The following is a 20837-nucleotide window of genomic DNA, read 5'->3' as shown; positions in this document are numbered from 1 at the left end:
CACACTTTGGTTCTAACAGGGGCTGTGCTGGACAAGTGGACCATTGAGACTTGCATCAAGTTATGGCAACTTGACAGTGTTGCTTTGTACCTCTGTCGATTGTAAGCGGGACTGACTGGAAACTCTTCAGGACTGTGCTATAATCAGTCGCAAGTTAAATGGGGTTTAAGCAGATGGCTGAGAGCATCAGGCAGGGGATGGAGGGATGCAGACTATGTGCAAGCAGATGGAATTAGTCCTTCCACTACCGCACATGGAGGGGCTGAGTCGGGTGGGGAAGCCCCACCAACACTGAAATGGTATCTTGCCCCAGGGGGCCACATCAGTGGCAATAGTGCTATTGTATTGAGAAAAAGTTACCACTACTGAATGTATTGACCGTGCATGTAAAAAGTTTTGCACTGTGTTTATTCTTTTGTATTTTTTATTATGAATAAAGTTTATTTTTGAAATTTAAAAAAAATTGACATTGTGGTCAGCACAGACATCGTGGGCTGAAGGGCCAGTCACTGTGCTGTACTGTTCTGTGTTTATGTTCTGCCTTAGAAGCTCAGTCTGAGTGTGTGTGGTGTAACAGAGTGAACTTACAACTGGGAACATTTGAAGAGTATACCTAGAATCCAAGAATCTATCTGGGCTTTTGGATTGGTGTGGCTTCTTCATATATTTAAATTCAATGTTATGAACTTTCGCAAATTGCATTAACAAGTCTGATTATAAAACCAAGGTTTTTACTTGTAACTGATTTGTAGGTATTGCAAAACCGTTGAGTGCCACCTACTCTGAACTAATTGCACCCTCCCTCCTCCCCTTCCACCCCCCCACCGTGGTTTCTCCCCTGTCACCCCTCCCATTCTTACTTCAGTCATTGATAAACTTGTAATACCAGTGCCAATTGAAAGCCCAGTCACCTGATATAGAGATGGACAGCTACATGTAAATGTAACAGTAACCAACGTGCATCTGACCTTGTGTGGAATTTAAATCAATAGGGGGCAAGGCACTATAACTTGAAACCTGGCACGGAAACTCCATCCGCATAGTGTAAAACCGATAGGCGGTCTGCTTCAATATTTGGTTTCATTGAGCTGCTCTTGTTTAAGGACATTAAAATAGCAACAGGCATAATGTCCCTTAAATCTGCTCTGCCATTAAATAAGACATTGGCTGATCTTCCTGATACCAGCTTTCTCCCTGACTCTCACATCCCTTGATTCCCTTTGTGATAAACATTCAAAAGTTCAAGTTTACACCCAGGGTATAAGTACCATGAAAATCAACTTTTTGCAGCAGCACAGCACAATGTATTACAAATGTGACAAACATAAGTTAACATTTCACGAAAACCAGCCTCCCCTCCATGGACTCTGTCTACACTTCTCGGTGCTTCGGTAAAGCAGCCAACATTCTCTCTTCTCTCCCCCCCCCATCAGGCAGAAAATACAAAAGCCTGAAAACACGTACCACCAGGCTCAAGGATGGCTTCTATCCCGCTGTTATAACAGACCTCGTATGATAAGATGGACTCGACCTCACAATCTACCTTGTCGTGGCCTTGCACCTTATTGTCTGCCCATGTTGCACCTTCTTTATAACTGTAGCACTATATCCTGCATTCTGTTATTGCTTTTCCCTTGTACTACCTTGATGCGCTGATGTGATGAAGTGATCTGTGTGGATGAAATGTAAAAACAAAGTTTTTCACTGCATCTCAGTACACGTTACAATAATAAACCAATTTAAACTTAAATTAATGTCAATTATACATACACACCAAAAATAAACAATGACATTAGTGCAAGTTGATTGATTTCTGATCAAATTTCATTTATTAATCTTTGACTTGAATATATTTAATCATCCATCCCCATCTCTCTGGTATAGAGCTGGTGTTGTGGTGGTTACATTGCTGGATTAGTAGACAAATTTCTGGAACATTGCTCTAGAAGCATGGATTTTAATCCCACCATGACAGCTGGGGAATTTATGCCTCACTTTTTTTAAATTAAATTTTATTTACAGGCCCTTCCGGCCCAACGAGTCCACGCCGCCCATTTTAAACCCAAGTTAACCTATCCGTACGCCTTTGCAATGTGGGAGGAAACCGGAGCACCCGGAGGAAACCCACGCAGACACGGGAGAATGTACAAACTCCTTACAGACAGCGACGGGAATCGAACCCCGATTGCTGGCGCTGTAAAAGCGTTGTGCTAACCTCTACGCTACTGCGCCGCCCCTTAATTACTTGAATTTGGTGTTGCTGCCTTGCTAGGACCTGGGTTTGATCGTGACCTTGTATGCTATCTGTCTGGAGTTTGCACATTCTTCGCATAACTGTGCAGGGTTCTGTCAGCTGCTCGGGTTTCATCCCAAATCTCCAAGACGTTGGGAGGTTAATTGACTGTTGTAAATTGCCCCTAGTGTAGGTAAGGGGCAAAAGAGAATGATATCTGGGACGCACTGCCAGAGGAGGTAGTGGAATCAGATACAATCATTATGTTTAAGAGACATTTAGACAGACACACGAGGTACAGCAGTTTATTTCGGGCAAATGAGATTAGAATAGATGGGCAAAATAATCGGCATGCATATGGTGGGCCAAATGGCCTGTTTCTGTTTAACTCTGACTCTTAAGAACTAAAGGGTGTTGATGGCATATGAGAGGAATGTGTTGAAGAGCTGCAGGGGAAGAGGGAAGGGGAATGGGACCGATGGGATTGGTCCGTATTAGTCAGCATTGGTCGTCTGTGCCATAATAAATGGGTTAGTAATTCTGGAAGTAAGACTGGTCTTCATAATGCCAACTACTAGAGTGTTATAAGAACGCAGTTGGTTCACTAATGTCCTTCTTCTGCCAGTCCTCACCCAGTCTGGCCGACGTGTGATTCCTGACCCATCAGTGTTTGATTCTTGCCTGCTTCAGGAGGATTGGGGTAGACTTTAAAAGGTCAGCAGTCCCAGAGGTGACCATGTCCTATGAACCGCTGTCAATTGCTCTTTCTCACTGGTGTTTTGGTTGGTCCCTGGAATCATTAAGAAGTGACCAACCATGTCAGTGTCACCTCGTGACCCATTTTGAACCAGATATGATCCCAAAGCAGCTTTTAATATCATGGCATGGAAAAGAAATATTGGAAAGCAAAATTAATTCTCCAGCCGTTAGTAATAACTACTGATGGCAAATGATTTTTCTTAGATTAAAATATAGGAAATGTTTTGATTTTTATTTGTATACTGGCAAGAAACAGGTTCTGTTTTTAGAAATGTCCGTAAGTCAGAATATACACAAAAATCACTTGATATGGTAACTACACCTCCACAGTATGTAGTGAATGGCATCAAAAGCACATAAGTCTGATAAGAAAGAACAGTTACTAACAGTGGGGAGAGAGAGAGAAAACTAGTTCTGTTGTTCACAGGAACGAACATATGTACATCGGACTTTTGAATTTAGTAATATTATAGGAGCTCGTTTGTATGTAGGGGTGTCCATAAGTCGGGCATTTGTAACCTAGGGACAGTCTGCATGTCAGCCCTGATGTGATTAAATCCACTTGAGGCCATTGTGCTCTTTGTCATATTGTCCGCCAGTATAAAGTCTAAACGATGCTGCGTGCCTGGTTAGCCCTGGAAATCATGGTTATCTCCAGGATGTTGGTCCAGGATTGAAACGTGTAGAATACTTACTGTATCTCCTGTTCCACAGGGACTGGCAAAACGGTCGCTGTAATGATCGGCAACATCAAAGGCCGTGAGATCTTGGAGATGGTGAGGAGAAAGATTTCGGTTTACATGGTGATTGAAGTTGGGAAGCAACATGGCCCATGGATGAGCCAGTACTCAATCTTCTTCGTCTCCATTTCCTTTTTCGTCGTCACCGCTGCTACGGTGGGCTATTTCATCTTCTACACTGCGAGGAGGTTGCAGATCGCAAGGGCTCAGTTAAGGAAACAGGTCTGTTACTCTGTTCTGTGCATTGTTGGTGTCAGGATGTAGTGACGGGGACGTCTTCCTTTGCTGCCAAAGGTTTGCAAGAATTTTAAGTTTTCAGGAGAAAATTCACATATGTGCCCAGATGCAAACTTCAAAATATTATTATAATTCCCAAACTACAATTCTGGTGGAAGTTATAATCTAATCTCAGGGGATTAATACTGAACATTTTGATTAGTCGCTGGCTTCATTTATACTTTAACATTGTATACCATAATTTTGAATAATTAGTAAAGCAGTCATAGCATGATGTTACGGAAATTATTTTTTTTATTTTATTTACAGCGTGGTAACAGGCCCTTCCAGCCCAACGAGTCCGCGCCACCTATTTTAAACCCAAATTAACCTACCCGTACGCCTTTGCAATGTGGGAGGAAACCGGAGGAAACCCACGCAGACACAGGAGAACGTACAAACTCCTTACAGACAGCAACGGGAATCGAACCCCGATTGCTGGTGCTGTAATAGCATCGCACTAACCGCTACGCTACCGTGCAGCCACGGTAAAGCTTTGCTATATGATTTTTGCATTTAACATGCTGAGCAATCAAAATGGTTAAGAATAGCGACCAGCTGGCAGTTTGCATAATGTGCTCCCAGTTAAATCTGGCACATTAAGGCATTTGGTAGGGTTTTGTCTCTGAATGCCATCGCATTACTGAATGGAGCTGGATCCCGTCTGGTCCCCGTCCGCCCACACTTATCCAGGATGAATCTAGAGATCCCTGTGAGCTGTCCCTCCACATCCAGGAGGCGAAGCCTTGATGCTGAATGGGCCTAGAGCTGTGATTTGCTAAAGCCACAAACACCCTGACGATCTTTGACGTGAAGCAAGGTCTGTGGTCAAATGTCAGTGACATTATTTCACAGAATTTAAATCTCTCCCCTACTGAGGTAATTATAGCTCTCTAAGTTGCTGTAGATATTTAATAAATTTTAATTAAAACACTAAATTACTAAGAAATAATTAACAGCATTAAAATAACATAAGCAAAATGTTTTATTTTAATCTCTTCTACTAAAGTCCAAGCTAAGGATCCCTATTCAAGTGGGGCTGACAGGCATTGGGTCAGCATTACACGGGCATCTGTCATGCAGACTTACAGCTGGTCTGTGTAAATCCAGGGCGTGCTTACAAGGGAGCACAATTCGGCACTGTGAGGTCCCGGTCTTCGTTGGTGCAGTACTGGAAGTAGAAGTGAGAGGGGAGAGACTTAATGGGAACCTGAGGGGCAACTTTTTCACCCAAAGGTTGGTGCATATATGGAACGAGCTGCCAGAGGAAGTGGTTGAGGGGGGTACATTAACAACGTTTAAAAGGCACTGGATAGGAAATGCTTGGAGGGATATGGGCCAAACGCGGGCAAATGGGACTAGCTTAGATGGTCAGCATGGACAAGTTGGGTTGAAGGGCCTGTTTTCATGCTGTATGACTGTATATGACTCTAAGTGATTACGGTATGTGAGGGCTTTCTGTTTGGTATAACCTACTCACGAAAATCAGCAGTTCTCACCATGATCACAACCGTTTGTTAATTTTTTGAGCATGTTGGGGCCTTGGCAATTCACAGGCCTGGACCCACCCATCATCAAGGCCTTGCTGGATGCCTCTTGGGTGTGGAGGGTCAGCTCAATGGGACCAGATTCATCCCAGATGAGTGTGGGCAGCCTTTATCTTGGGTCAACCATCGCCACAGCAGATGTAGATTGAGATACCTGACATGATATTGCATTAAGTTTGCGTACGGATGCCCAAAATGTCTTCAGGGACTGTAGAAGGGATATTTGTAGTGTGCCACCTTCATGGAGATAGTGAAGGACACAATGGCAAAGTGGTTAAGTCACTGGACTAACAGTCAATGGTTTGGACTGTTGATCCAGGAAGATGTGTTCGATTCCCACTGTGGCAGCTCATGTAATTACATAATCTTGAATTTTAAGAGAGGCTAATTTTAGTAACAGTAACCAGGAGATCACTGGATTGCTGTAAACACCCATCCCAATGTTCCTCAGTGAAGTAAATCTGCCATCCTTCCTGGTATCTGAGACCTCTGACTCACCAATGTGGTTAAGTCTAAATTTCCTTCTTGGATCAGAGGCAATTGGTGATGTACAGCAAATGCTGGAATTATTCGTATCTCATGAAAGAATGAAAGGCAAATTAACGAGAAGTTGTGACCATAGTAGGAGGTGTTGTCTGTGTGAAGTTTGCGTGCCCTTCCTGTGACCATGTCGGGTTTTCCCCCAGGTGCTCCAGTTTCCTCCCACATACCAAAGACATGGGAGGTTAATTAGTTACTGGGATGGGCAGTAAATGCTGGCAACGTCAGCGCTGGCTTCATACTGTGAATGAATGGATAATGTAAATATTTTAAAGAATCAGAAGGCTCTACGACTGGTAATTTTGTGTTGGTTTACTGAAATGAGGCCATTTAGACCATTGAGATGTGCTGGGTCTTGAAGCTATCCCATTTCCCCCACGTTCTCTCTCGCACACCCAACTCCCTTCCTTCAGCTGACAGACACCTACACTAAGGGCAATTTACAGTGGCCAATTAACCTTTCATCTGACACATCCTTGGGCTGTAGGAGGAAATTGTGGAGAGGAGGTGCAAACTTCACACAGTCAGCTCCCAATGTCAAGATTAAACCCAGGTCACAGGGGTTGAGGCAAACAGCACTACCTGCCGCACCACTGTGCTGCCCCTTACTTGTATTGCCTCTACAACTTCAAATGACGTTGGACCCTGTCAGGGACACCTTGTGGCCACCTTAACAAGAATCTTGAAGCGAGCTTGTGTCTCAAACATTTCATTATATCAAGTGGACGCCAACACTTGGCACGTAACCCACATTCTTTTTTTGTTGGAGAAGTTTTTCTTACAAGTTTTGGTCTGCATACTTTTTGTTGAGATGACCTGCAGAACCCCTTTACTACTGAGCAGAATCTCTACAGCTGTCACACCACCATCAAAGTTTGTGGTGTAAACTGCAAACGTGTTATGGCTACAACACTGTTTTGAGGTTAAGTATGGCCTGCTAAGTTCTCAGGCACCTCACAAAGCTTCCAGTCCGGTCTACCAATGACTTTCTCCCATAACGTTCAACATAGATTCATGCTTTTGATGTAAATTTGTAAATCTTTAAAAAATTGACTTTCACTAGTAAGAAGGGTAAAACTTTTGAGCTGCAGTCCTGCAGGAATGGTTAGTCTCCCAATGCAGGGCTAAGATGCATCTTCACTAATTTTTCCTCATTGCCCACTCCCTACTGCCCTTCCCCTGACCTAGTCACCTCCCCAGGGCTAAGACAGGCACTCATGTGACATTTCCACTTTGTGAACGCAGTGTGATGAATTGTGTCAATACCTCCACTGAACTTTTACCCCATTCTCACTCCCTATAAAGTTCCATAAATGGCTGTTTCTTAAAATTTTTTAAATTTGATGTGTTGGTTTTATACCTGAAAAGAGTTTGGATTTTACATTAAGATGGTTACACGACAAGACTTTATGTGGCAAGTAATTCACCTCTTAATTCCCCAAAGCCTGTCGACCATCTGCAATGCTCAGGTCAGGAGTGTGATTGAACACTCTCCAATTTTCTGGATGAGTGCAGCTTCAACAACACTGAAGAAGCTTGACACAGTACAGGACAGCAGCCCGCTTAATAGTCACCCCATCCACAATCATTCACTCACTCCACTACCAATGTACAGTAGTAGCAGTTTGTACCATCTACAGCATACACTGCAGCAACTCACCAAGATAGCACCTTCCAAACTCACCAAGATAGCACCTTCCAAACCCATGACCCATACCAGCTAGAAGGAAAAGAGTAGCAAAGGCATGGAAATGCCACCTGGAAGTTGCCCTCCAAGCCACACACCATCCTGACTTGGAAATATATCGCTGGCCTCCACCATGCCTTGATCAGACTCCTGAGCTCTCACCCTAACAGCATTGTGGGTATACCCACTCCTCAAGGACTGCAGCAGTTCAAGAAGGCAGCTCACCACCACCTTCTAAAGGGCAACTAGGGATGGGCAATTAGATGCTGGCGCAGCCTGCGGGGCCCACATCCCTTCAATGTACAAGGTGTACAAGATGATAAGAGGCATAGATCAAGTGGACAGTCAGAGACTTTTTCCCAGGGCGAAAATGGCTAACACGAGGGGACATAATTTTAAGGTGATTGGAGGAAGATATAAGGGGGATGTCAGGGGTAAATTTTTTACACAGAGAGCGGTGGGTGCGTGGAACGCACTGCCTATAGAGGTTGTGGGGGCAGATACATTAAGGATATTTAAGAGACTCTTAGATAGACGCATGAATGATAGAAAAATAGGGGGCTATGTGGGAGGGAAGGTTTAGGTAGATCTTAGAACAGGATAAAATGTCGGCACAACACTGTGGGCTGAAGGGCCTGTACTGTGCTGTAGTGTTCTATGTTCTATGAATATAATGTACTTCCTATTCCATGTTTTACGATGACACATTGATTTGTCTTCAGTGCAGCTTAATCTTGTATCTTCGGAGGCAGTCCAATAGAATCGAGGATGACTTGCTTGCACTTCAGTTTAGTTGGTTCTAAGCATTCTGATGGGACCAAAGTGGGACCCAAGATGGGTAGTTTGTGAGGGGTGTTAGCTCTTCTGCCACTTACATTGGGCATTGAAGCTGGACTCCCGATGTACAGACTTGAGGTTCTCAATGCCACCCTGAACATAGCTCCTCCACTTTGTGTTCAAGGGCTGGACATTTCAATGGGGATGTTGTATTTTCTTCCCAAGATTCGAGAACATCCTTGACTCTGTCTATCTGGTAATTTCTTCCCAAGATGGAGCTTGGATCCGAGTGTCACTTTTGGGATCTCGTGTCAGAGCCTCACACAGTACACAAACAGGCCCTTTGTCCCACCATGTCCATGTCAGCCATTACGTACCTACCCACACTGATCCCTTTTTCTAGCCATGATGTTTCAAGTGCTCATCCAAATGCGTAGATGTTATGAGGGTCTCTGTCTTCACCACCACCCTCCCTCCTCAGGTGGCACATTCCAGATCTCAACTACCCTCTGGGTGAAGAAACAAATCTTCCTTAAATCACCTCTAAATCACCTACTCCTTAAACCTATGCCCTCTGGTCGCAGACACCACCACCAGGGGTAAAAGTTTCCTGCTATCTACCTTACTACCCTCATCAACATATTTAATCACCTCCTCAGAAAATTTTGATCAAATTAGTCAGGCATGGTCTCCCCTGAGCAAAGCCATGCTTAATATTAGTCTTTGTCCCTTAAAATGCAGAATAATTCTGCCCTAATCCTAATCTATTATAGACCCAACAAACGCCCTAACACCACCAATCCATGCCTTAAAAAAACTGCTGTTAAAACTAGGCAGTATTAAAAGATTTTGTACACCTGTTTCTCGTGACTCTATGCGCACGAGTTATCAGTAGGTAGCTGTCTAGCTCCATGGCAGTGAACGCCATTTTATGGTTATTATCACCCAGTTAAGAGAATTCCCAGAACTAAGTCACCCACTTTGGTATCAATTTGCAGGTTTACATGAACGTAAGGATATAAAATGGGAGTTGGCTACCCGCCCCCTCCAGCCCCCTCCAGGGAGTTGGCTACCTGCCCCCTCCAGTCAGCTCTCATGTTCAGTGGCTAGGATGGTAACATAATCTTCAGAACACTACAGCACAGGAACAGACCCTTCAGCTGAGAACTTTACCAAATTAAACTAAATCTCTTCTGCCTGTACATGATCCGTTTCCCTCCACTCCCTGCACATCCATGTCTGTCTAACAGGTTGTGATACACCACTATCGTATTGGCTTTCGCCACACCCCCAGCAGCCCGTCCCAGGCACCTACTATTTGCTGTGTTCCAAAAAAACAATTTTTCCCACAAATCTTCTTTAAACTTTTCCCCCTCTCACCTTAAATGCATGTCTTCTAGCACATGACACTTCTACCCTGGGGAAAAGATTCTGACTGCCTACCCTATCTATGCCTCTCATAATCTTATAAACTTCTACCAGGTCTCCCCTCAGCCTCCACCACTCTAGAGAAAACAACCCAAGTTTGTCTAACTGCTCCTTACAGCACATGCCCTCTAATCCAGACAGTAAACCTCCTCTGCATCCTTTCCAAAGCTTCCACATCCCTCCTGTAATGGGGTGACCAGAACTGCACACAATACTCCAAGTGTGGCCTAACCAAAGTTTATACAGCTGCTACATGACTTCCTGACTCTTAAACTCAATGCCCTGACCAATGAACAGTGATTGACTGGCAAATCAGATCATTGCTGGCAGCTGCATTGCATGTAGCAGTGCCTTCCAGACATGCATGACTGTGCATTGCAGCACATACAAGCATGCATGCAAACAATCAAGTTAGAGCAGGGGAGCCTCCTCCCACCATGTCAGGTCTCAACTCTCCATTCCGACCTGCACAGGAATGTGTCACCCCTTTGCTTATCAAAACTCCTATCTCCCTCTGCCTTCACCACCCTTAACGAAGAATTCCAGCGGCTTGTGAAGGATATCGGGAATGCACTGGGGATGACATGCATGTGTACTAATCCTTCGCCCCGCCCCAGAACTTGCCATCGAATTCAGGACTATTCCGTAAGATGCTGAGCCAAGGACCTGGATATGCTTCGCATTTGGTTCCTCAGGTTTTTGCCAGCAAAAGCCAGCACATCTAGAATGGTTACTCCTGAGTGCAACCTGCAATGAAACTGAGCTGCAGATCAACAAAATCTGACAAAACAATGGAGTAGATATGAGGGCGAAGTGACCGCCTCCTCTCCTGATTGTGCCACCCAAGAAATTCTTCAAGGATCTTGGCTTTCAGTGTATAGAGAAGCAATAGATCTTGCAGTGTAAACAAAATGATATTTTACCAAGGTTCATTGGGTCAAATTCCAAACAAGGTGGTTGGTTGTTTTAGTGGAGTAATAGCTTGGAATGGTCATCAGGGATCCTGGCTGTCTAGTTTAAGGTTTTTTTGCAAGGAGAATTAATATATCTATAAATGTATTTTTACCTTTGTGCAATAGAAGTGTTGCCTTGAGGAAGATTTCTCCACTGAAATGATGAAACACTCCAATCTGTTGCATTTTTTATCATCCAAAGGTTTTCTGCTTTTGCCATATTTTTTTATCTAGGCCAGTCAGTTTAGAGATTTCAGATCAGATTAGTTTATTGTCATATAGGCAGGGTGCAATAAAATTCCTTGCTTGCATGAAGCTCACAGAATAAACAGTATACGTGGCAATAATAAATGCAACAATAAATACAGCAATAAGCGTAAGTTCAATGGAATGGTGCAAAGTGTAGTAATACAAACTGGGCTAGTACAAAAAGAAATTTTAAAGTGACAATAACAGAGGCGGTAGTATTAAGAGTTCGAGAACGTGGTAGCACCACTGGGAAGGGGATGTGAAAGAGGTGATTGGTTCAGAAATCTGACAGCAGTAGGGCAGAAGCTGCTCTTGAGTCTGGTCATCTGGGATTTCAATCTCCTGTATCTTCTCTGAGGTAGAAGAGAGAGAAAGGGGAATGGCCAGGATGGCAGGTATCCTTGATGATATTGTTAGCCTTCCTGAGCAACGCACTGTGAAGATTTGAGATTGCATATACACAAGACTGTGTATGCGTATGTGTGTGGAGGAATTAGTTGCTTGTGGTAATCAGGAGACCAGCACGGTGTGAGGAAGAAAATTTTGTTTTCGCTACGCTAGTCTGTTTAGGGAATCTGCTTCTGTAGATAGGTTTACTTATACCAAACCCAACTTATCTGATGTAAAAACTGCTGTGATTGTTTTTTTTTCATTTGACTGTTGCATTATCTGGTATTGTCTATTGTTTTCATGCCTTGGAAATTGGAACAGTCATAAATTTTGTGCACAAGCATTGCTATTTTTCCATTTAAGTGCGTAGGAATGCAATGGAAGAAAACTCTCATTGTTTAAGACTACTCCTGTATAGCTACACAACCTATGAATTACCTTTTAAAACTGGTCTCACTTCCTCATGGGCAAATATGGCATCTGTTGTGTACACAGCAAGATCTTAAAAAATAGTAAAGAATAATGAGTTAATCAGTTAATGGTTAAAGGAGGAAACCTGGCCAAGGTGCACATAGCTTGCCTAGCATGGGAACTAGGCCTCCTGAACAGGTGCATGTGGGTCTTGTGTTTAACATCCTATCAAAAAAAAATTATCAGCAGCCCTTGAATCCTGGAGATGGGACTTGAAGCCCCACCTTATGGCTTATTATCTTTGAACTGGAGCTGAAATGACTGTGGCAGTAAGGGAATCAGAGCAAAACTGGAAATGCAAAAAATCTTTCAAACCACTGAGGTGTCAAATTGATTACGCAAAGTGTCTGGAAAGAAAAGCTGGTTAATTATTCCCGATGTTCTGGCCAAAATGTAATCCTCAATCAGCGCCACGTTAATTCCAAATTAGTGGTCATAGCGTCATACAGCATGGAAACATGCCCTTCAGCCCAACTGGTCCATGCTGACCAAGATGCCTATCTAAGCTACTCCCGTTTGTATTTGCAAATTTGACACTTGGACATTATCTGACAGATGTTTGTGGGAAATGTGACATTTCCTACTTTACGACAGTGACTGCACTTCAAAAATAATTCATTGGCTGTAATGTGCTTTTATTCATCCTGAATGGGATGCAAATCCTATCATAAGCAGCTATAGAAATTTGATCTATATATTTTCTCTGGAGTGTAGATGAACGAGGGGTGATCCTATTGAAATGTATACCATCCTAAGGGGGAATGAGAGAGTTGTTGTTTCCACAAGGTTTCCACTAAACTCTGGTTAGGCTGCATCTAGAGTATTACATTCAGTTCTGGTCTCCTTATTACAGGAAGGGTGTGGCGGCTGTGGAGAGAGTTCAGAAGAGGCTTGCCAGGATGTTGCCTGGATTAGAGGGCAGGTGCTATAAGGAGAGGTTGGAAAAGCTAGGTTTGTTTTCTCTGGAGCTGTGGAGGCTAAGAGGAGACCTGATAGAAGTTTATAAAATTATGAGAGGCGCAGATAGGGTAGATTGTTAAAATTTTTTTCCCAGGGTAGAAATGCCAAATACTAAAGGACATGCATTTAAGGTGAGAGGGGGGATGTTCAAAGGAGACGTGCAGGGCGTTTTTTTTTACACAGAGTGGTGAGTGTGTATGCGTATGTGTGTGGAGGAATTAGTTGCTCCTGGTAATCAGGAGACCAGCACGGTGTGAGGAAGAAAATTTTGTTTTCAAAATTTGTTTTGTTTTCAATTTTGTTTACCTCCCCTCTCAGGCACAGTAGTGTAGCGGTTAGCGTAACGCTTTACAGTGCTGGAGACCTGGATTTGATTCCAGCCGCCGTCCGTAAGGAGCTTGTACGTTCTCCCTGTGTCTGCGTGGGTTTCCTCCGGGTGCTCGGGTTTCCTCCCACATTCCAAAGACGTACGGGTTAGGAAGTTGTGGGCATGCTATGTTGGGGCCGGAAGCGTGGCGACACTTGCGGGCTGCCCCCAGAACACTCTACGCAAAAGATGCATTTCACTGTGTGTTTCGATGTACATGTGAATAATACAAATCTTGTCTTGTCTTGACTTCCTGGAATGTGCTGCCGGGTGTGGTAGTGGAGGCAGATGCAATGGAGGTGTTAAAGAGGCTCATAGACACATGAATATGCAGTGAATAGATTAATTAGTTCAGTACAACATTGTGGGTTGAAGGGCCTGTTCTGGGGCTGTTCCTGTGCTGTACTGTTCTCTGTATTCTTCTGATCCAGTGATGGAGTCTCAAACAAGGGGGCAAAGTTATATGATATGGAGACAGTCATTTAAAACTGAGGTGTATTGGAACTTATTGCAGAGGGTGGTGAATCTCCTGAATGCTCAGCCCCAGAGGCTTGCAGAGGCTGGATAACTGAGTGTATTTAAAGAAGAGAAAGATCAGAGAAGTGAGGGCTATGGGGAACTGGCACAGAAGAGGAAATGAGGCCTGGGGCAGATCGGCCATGATCGCATCAAATGCACGAGCAGGTTTGAGGGGCCGAGTGGCCTACTCCTATTCCTACTTATTTATGTTCTCACGAATGGCCTATTACCAATGCAATTTTTTTTAACTCCTTCCTGCCAGTTGCAGATTCCAAAATCGAGGTTGTCTACCATCTTCCCATGAATTCTGACTCCATATTTTCAGCCAACTGCAATATGCCCTCCATCCCATGCCCCGTCCTCAAAGTCACATTAGATTTTCTGTGGTTCCTTGTCTCTTGCACGTGTACACAAGACTGTCCTTTTACTTTATGTGGTCCACTGTTGCCTTTTGTTTTGCAAACAGCAGAGGTACTTTGAAATATAGCCACTGTTGTAACATGGGGCAAGGTGTTAAGATCAAACATAAAACAGTGAGATAATTGGCCCAAGGATCTGTTTTAGACTTGCTGGCTGAGTAATAAATGTTGTCCAGAACACTCAGAACTCCGTAGTCTATTATCATATCCCAGAGCGCTTTACAACTTTCAAAGTGCAGCCTTTGTTGTGCAAATAAACACTGAAGAAAAATCACACACATCAAGGCATCATTAGTAACAAGTGAATGAGTACCTGTTGCTGCATTGGAAGCAAAACTGGATGGGCACATGAAGGAGAGAGAAATAGGTTATGCTTGTGTGTGTTGGATGTAGAGCATTAGGAGAGAGCTCAAGTGGAGCATAAATGTGGACTTTATGGACATAATTGTTCATTTTCATGGGTGAAACATTTGGATACGAGTACCTTTTGATGGTTGAGCTTGGAATATTGGTCAGCGTTGTGGAGGAGCATGGAATTCCTCTTGAGAGTGGCGATAGGATCTGGAGCAAAACAAAAACTGCTGGAAATAGCAGGTTGGGCAGCATCTGTGGAAAGAGCATCAGTCAGTGTTTCAGGTCGAAGAACCTTTACCATAAGACCCAGAGTAGCCGCTTTACTGGGCAGATAGGGCCTTGATTTAATGTGAATAGGGCAAAAGCCTCCTACCCCAGCGCTCTGCCCCCAACAGCCCTGTACTTCCTCAGTCAAGCATTTAGGTTCCAGGCAAGAAGATGGGCTGAAGCCTGATGTAAGGCCAGTGGGCTCAGTCAGAGGTGCTGCAGGCAAAATCCAATTATCAGCTTAGCTGTCTGCAAAATGAATGATAAATACCAGCCATACCAATAATTGTAACACTATATTCTGCATTCTGTTATTGCTTTTCCCTTGTACTACTACAATGTAATGAAATGATCTGTATGGATGGCATGCAAAACAAGTTTTTTCACTGTACCTCAGTACATGTGACAATAATAAACCAATTTACATCCCACAAATGAATAATCTTCTTAAAAAATCAAACCAATGTGCGTACTCTGCAATGTTTCAGAAACTTTAATTATATAGATATATATATAGATATAGACAGATATATAGATATAGATTCCGGCTTGTACACTTGTAACACAGAGTTTTGCATCTGTGACAATAATTCATCTTGCTCAAGTGAAGATGATTGGTTAATTTTCTTGTTGGTCAAGCTTTGTGCTCACAGTGTACTTAATTTATGTGTAACAATCCCCCACTTACCGAAGTTTTCAGAAGAAAATTCCTTTACTGGGAAAAGTTTCTGCTTATGCTCTTTAATTGTTATTTTGAATAAATTGAAGCGGTCCACTGTACAGCAGGCTGTTTACTGTGAGTTGAGCCCTTGCCCCTTTTCTATGTCATAGTAGGCAGGTGGCTGGAGAGTATGTGATATGTTTCTTTTCAAGTGTTTGGGGAAATTTACATTGTAAAATTGGCAATAAATACGTCTGTCCATTTCACCCAGAGTTTTCATACAATGAGTGGCCAATGCAATGTTGCATATTCTGCATGAAATTAGTCTCTTTTTCCCAGAGTTGGGATTCTCCTCCAAACCAAGATTATAAAAGGTAATGCAACATGTGTCACTATACACCTTTGCCTTTCTGGATAGTGTCCCCTTATTAAAAGAAAGTCAACATATCACTTGCTGCATAGATACAACCAGATGGATGTGTTTGGTATTTCACACACAAGCAGTTCATTAAGGTGATACACTGCTACATGCCTAGCAGTTGATATTTGATGTAAATTTTGTCTCTGAATCGATAGTGTGGCATTCCAGGACCGCTATAGATGAATGTTTTAACCTAAGAAAAGTTTTGGATTTCTGTGACCCCTTTTTTATAACCTCAGGACATTCCCAAACACTTTATAGTTAAGAACCAAACAATCTGCTGGTAGAACTCAGCCGGTCAAGCAGCATCTGTGGGAGGAAAGGAATGTCAACATTGCGAGTTGAAACCCTGCTTCAGGTCCTGATGCAGGGTTTTGACCCGAAACATCGACCATTTCTTTCCTCCCACAGATGCTGTTTGATCCATTAAGTTCCTCCAGCAGATTGTTTGTTGCTCCGGATTCCAGCATCTGCAGTTTCCGTGTCTTCTTTACAGTTAAGTACCTTGGAAGTATAGCCACAGTTCTAATATAGGAAGTAGAGCAGCAATTTTCGCAGATCAAACTTGGTCATTGAACCAAAATCACTATGAAAGGTTACCTGATCATTGTCTCATTGTACAAGTTGCCAGGGAGAATGCCCTTGATCTTTGAAATTGTCCTCTCTGGTCTTTTAGTTAGGCTTGAGGCACAAATAGATATAACTTGCATCCCTGAAATGAATTATAAAGCTGAAGAGACTAAAGGCACATATTTATGAAGATTTAAGTGGAAATCTTTCTAAAGCAGAACCTACTGAAAGTGAGAACAGAAAATAGGACTTGATCCAGAGTTTCTTCTTTCTTCTCCATTACTCAGCCAGATGAAATGTCTGGGATCGAATGGAGTGAAACGTTAGATTGCTCTCAGTTTATATTTTGTGGCTTCAGTAATGAATAAAAGCTTGCATTTACGATCGGGTTTCACTAATGACCCTTAAAGTATTTTCACTGTTATCAGCCACGCACAGATGGTGAGAAGTATTGTACAGTGACATCAGCAGGTTTCCCAAGGCAAGCGATACCAATTGGTTTGTTCCACAGGTGTAGGGACCCACCGGACTGGTCTTGACTGGATGTTTGAGTAGAAATTAAATTTTTTTTTAATCAAAAGCATTTGCCTCCAGGCTGTATTTTTAATTGAACTGAGAGTGGGAGAAACTTGAGTAGGGATTCCAAAAAAAAATCTGAATTTTCAGCCCATGTATTGGCCATTCACTTGCTTGTCATTTGGGAGGTTTTGGGTTACAGTCTAGCTCTGATGATCTAGGCTCCTCTGCAGCACTGTTCGAGAAGCTGCCTTTTCAGTGAGACAGAGAGTGAGCCTCCACCTGCTCCTTAGGATGAGCATAAAAAATCCTAGGGCTCTAGTTTGAAGAAAAACAGAAGATTTTGCCCTGTACCCTGGCGAAGTACACCTCTCAACCACCATTACCAAGAACTCAGTCTCTGGCCTTTATCATAGTATGGCAGCCCTGTGGTGATTATTGGAACAGCAGCCAAAGTTTTGGACCACTGACTCAGAGACACGTTCAAATCCCATCTGGGCCATTAGGGATTGTAAACTCATGTAATTTAAATAAAAACTGGAAATAATAAAAAAATGTAGCCCAGTAACCGCAAAATTATTGGATCGTCTTCTGGTCACATATTTCCTTCAAGGAAGGAAAGTAGCCACCCTTACACTTTCTGATTCACATGTAACTCCAGAATCATCACTGACATATGACCTGAAATTTGTTGTTTTGCGGCAGCAGTACAGTGCAAGACAGAAAAATCTAAAAATTACAAAAATAAATAAATAGTGCAATAAAAAACAGAATAATGAGGTAGCGTTCATGGGCATTCAGAAATCTGATGGCGGAGGGGAAGAAGCTGTTCCTGAATCGTTGAATGTGGGTCTTCAGGCTCCTGTACCTCCTCCCCGATGGTAATAACGAGAAGAGGGCATGTCCTGGGTGGTGAGGGTCCTTAATGATAGATGCCACCTTCTTAAGGTACTGCCTCTTGAAGATGTCCTCGATGGTGGGGAGGGTTGTGCCCGTGATGGAGCTGGCTGAGTCTACAACCCTCTGCAGCCTCTTGCGACCCCGTGCATTGGAGCCTCCATACCAGGCTATGATGCAACCAGTCAGAATGCTCTCCACCGTACATCTGCAGAAATTTGTAAGAAACTTTGGTGACGTACCAAATCTCTTCAAACTCCAAGCGAAGTAGAGCTGCTGGCGTGCCTTCTTCATGATTGCATCAATATATTGGGCCCAGGATAGATCCTCTGAGATGTTGATGCCCAGGAGCTCGAAGCTGCTTACTCTTTTCACTGCTAACCCCTCAATGAGGACCCACTAATGTGGTAGATTCTTAAGTGGCTTCTCAGTTCGGGAAGGATTGGGGATGGACAATAAATGCTGGCATTGCAAGTGGTATCCATGTTCTGTGAATGAATGTACTTTGTTCAAATCAGACACTACATGGCCCATATAACAACAATGGCTATATTTCATCGTGTGTTTTGGTGTGTACTGAGGTGGTTAAAGTAGAGTTTAATCTGTGCAAATATGTGGTGTTCCACTTTGGGGGCTCAAATGTAAAGGGAAAGTACAAAGTTAATGGCAGGATGCTTAACAGTGTTGATGTACAGAGGGTCCTTGGGATCCAAGTCCATAGCTCCCTGAAAGTGGCTGCACAAGTTGATAGGATATTAAATAAGGTGTAATGCATATTTCCCTTTATTAGTCAAGGCATTATGTTCAAGAGTCAGGAGCTTATGTTGCAGTTTTATAAAACTCTGGTTGGGTTGCATCTGGAGTATTGCATTCAATTCTGGTCGGTCCATTATAGGAAGGATGTGGGGACTATGGAGAGGGTGCAGAAGAGGTTTACCAGGATGCTGCCTGGATTAGAGGACATGTGCTATAAGGAGAGGTCGGACAAACTTGGGTTGTTTTCTCTGGAGCAGCAGAGGTTGAGGGGAGATCTGACAGAAATTTATAAGATTATGGGAGGCAGAGATAGTTGGTATCTTTTTCCCAGGGTCGAAATGTCTAATGCTAGAGGACATGCATTTAAGGCAAGGGGGGGAAAGTTCAAAGGAGATATGTAGGGCAGGTTTTTTTTACACAGAGTGGTGGGTGCCTGGAATGTGCTGCCAGGGGTGGTGGTGGTGGTGGAGACAGATACGATTGAGGTGTTTAAGTAGCTCTTAGATAGGCACATGAATGTGCAGGGAATGGAGGGATATGGACCACGTAAGGCAGGAGGGATTAGTGTAATTATCTTAATAGTTCAGCACAACCTTGTGGGCTGAAGGGCCTGTTCCTGTGCTGTGTTGTTCTATGTTCTAAAGGCATGTTATAACTACAAATCCTCTGAAATAATTATTACCATTTATCTTCTCCCTGAATTACTTTTAAACCTATTTAACAACAGGCACTGGTTATTGAAGATTATTACCATTCTGTAGTCACGTAAAAGATGACCAGCACTTTTGTTTTACGGTAATTTGGTTGTAAGCCCCAGAGGTTTTGGCGATCGTGTAAGCATTTGCTGTGAGTGTGTCACGTGTGAACTGTGCTGTCTTTGTGACGACCTCAGTGAGTCAGGCAGCATCTGCAGAGGGAAATGAACAGTCAACATATTGGGTCAAGACCCTTCATCTGGACTGAAGGAGTGGAGGGGGATAGCTGGTTTAAGGACATGATGTGGAGGTGAGGGAGCAAGAGCTGGCAAGCAGTAGGTGGATCCAGGTGAGGAGGGATTGATTGGCAGGTGGGGAGGGAAGGGTGGAGGTAGTGACAGAAGCTGGGGGGGGTGATAGATGGAGGCAACGAGGGGCTACAGATCATGGACTCTTCGTGGTTCCCTGAGGACTGACACATTCATGCTTTTTGAGTTTGTCGAATGATGCGATCAGCGTTTCCTTGAAGGTTTGGGGGAAGGATAATCAGGCGACACCAGAAATGATCATGCGTTGGCTTGTTTCAGCGTTATTGAGACATTTTCACTTTGCAAACAGCTCAACAGCCTGCAACATAACACGTGTTAGACGAGGGGGAGGTTGTCTCTTTGTTACTCACATAACAAAATGATCTCTGCATGCACCATCATTATACAAGGCATTTGTTTAATGAGTTTTTTTTTAAAAAACAACAAATGGACAAACAATTGCATCAATGCTTCATTGTTCCCCATTTGACTTACGTTGTCGTGGTGAAAGTATTTGTGTAGTCTGATCCTATGAGGGTTTGCCAAACCAGTTTTGATGATGGTGCATCTATTGAAAGGTTGGGGGTTAGTTATTGTCATGGCAATCCCTTTTCAGCTTGGCTTCTCTTCGTCAATGAGGAAATAATAATGTTGGCAGTCAAAAAAATGCCTTCACTGTTTCTGCTACAGGTTTTAGATTTTCAGTCGACAATCCTTGCAGAGCCATGATAGGCAGAAGACTCCCGGGGTAGGATTTTCCAAACATTTGCTGTTCAGACAGCTAAAAGCTGTGGTGTGCATAAATTGAAGAAAATTGGTGTGCTAGAGAAGGACAAAACTAGATCAAACTCTCAATCAGTGTTAAGTGGCTGTTGGATAAAGAGTAGTTCTCTGTCAAGTGTTTATGTGCCAACATGTGTGTTCCCTGTCTGGGGACATCTGGTGAGTTGGGCAGTAATGCATTTTACTGCTGATTGTCAACACTTGTTGACCGTGGAGGCTGTTTAATTAGCACATGGAACAGCAGGTAACCATAGAAAGAAAACTGGGTCAGAATTTACCATTTTGTAATTAGAC

At 43.2% G+C, this 20837-nt stretch overlaps 1 protein-coding gene across 3 annotated transcripts in view; it reads left to right on the top strand.

Annotated features, from left to right (window-relative positions):
* Window positions 1–20837, top strand: part of LOC127573377 (E3 ubiquitin-protein ligase RNF128) — a 123591-nt gene that overhangs the window by 82383 nt on the left and 20371 nt on the right. For all 3 annotated transcript variants that reach the window (XM_052021532.1, XM_052021533.1, XM_052021534.1), the window contains exon 2: window positions 3707–3954. In XM_052021532.1, coding sequence (XP_051877492.1) covers window positions 3707–3954 — 248 coding nt within the window. The remainder of the gene's footprint in view (window positions 1–3706; window positions 3955–20837) is intronic.

The sequence above is a fragment of the Pristis pectinata genome, chromosome 8, assembly GCF_009764475.1.
Source record: "Pristis pectinata isolate sPriPec2 chromosome 8, sPriPec2.1.pri, whole genome shotgun sequence".
In the NCBI taxonomy this organism is placed as follows: Eukaryota; Metazoa; Chordata; class Chondrichthyes; order Rhinopristiformes; family Pristidae; genus Pristis; species Pristis pectinata.
Note: the sequence above shows the minus strand (reverse complement) of the source record. Positions and strands in the feature narration are given on the sequence as shown.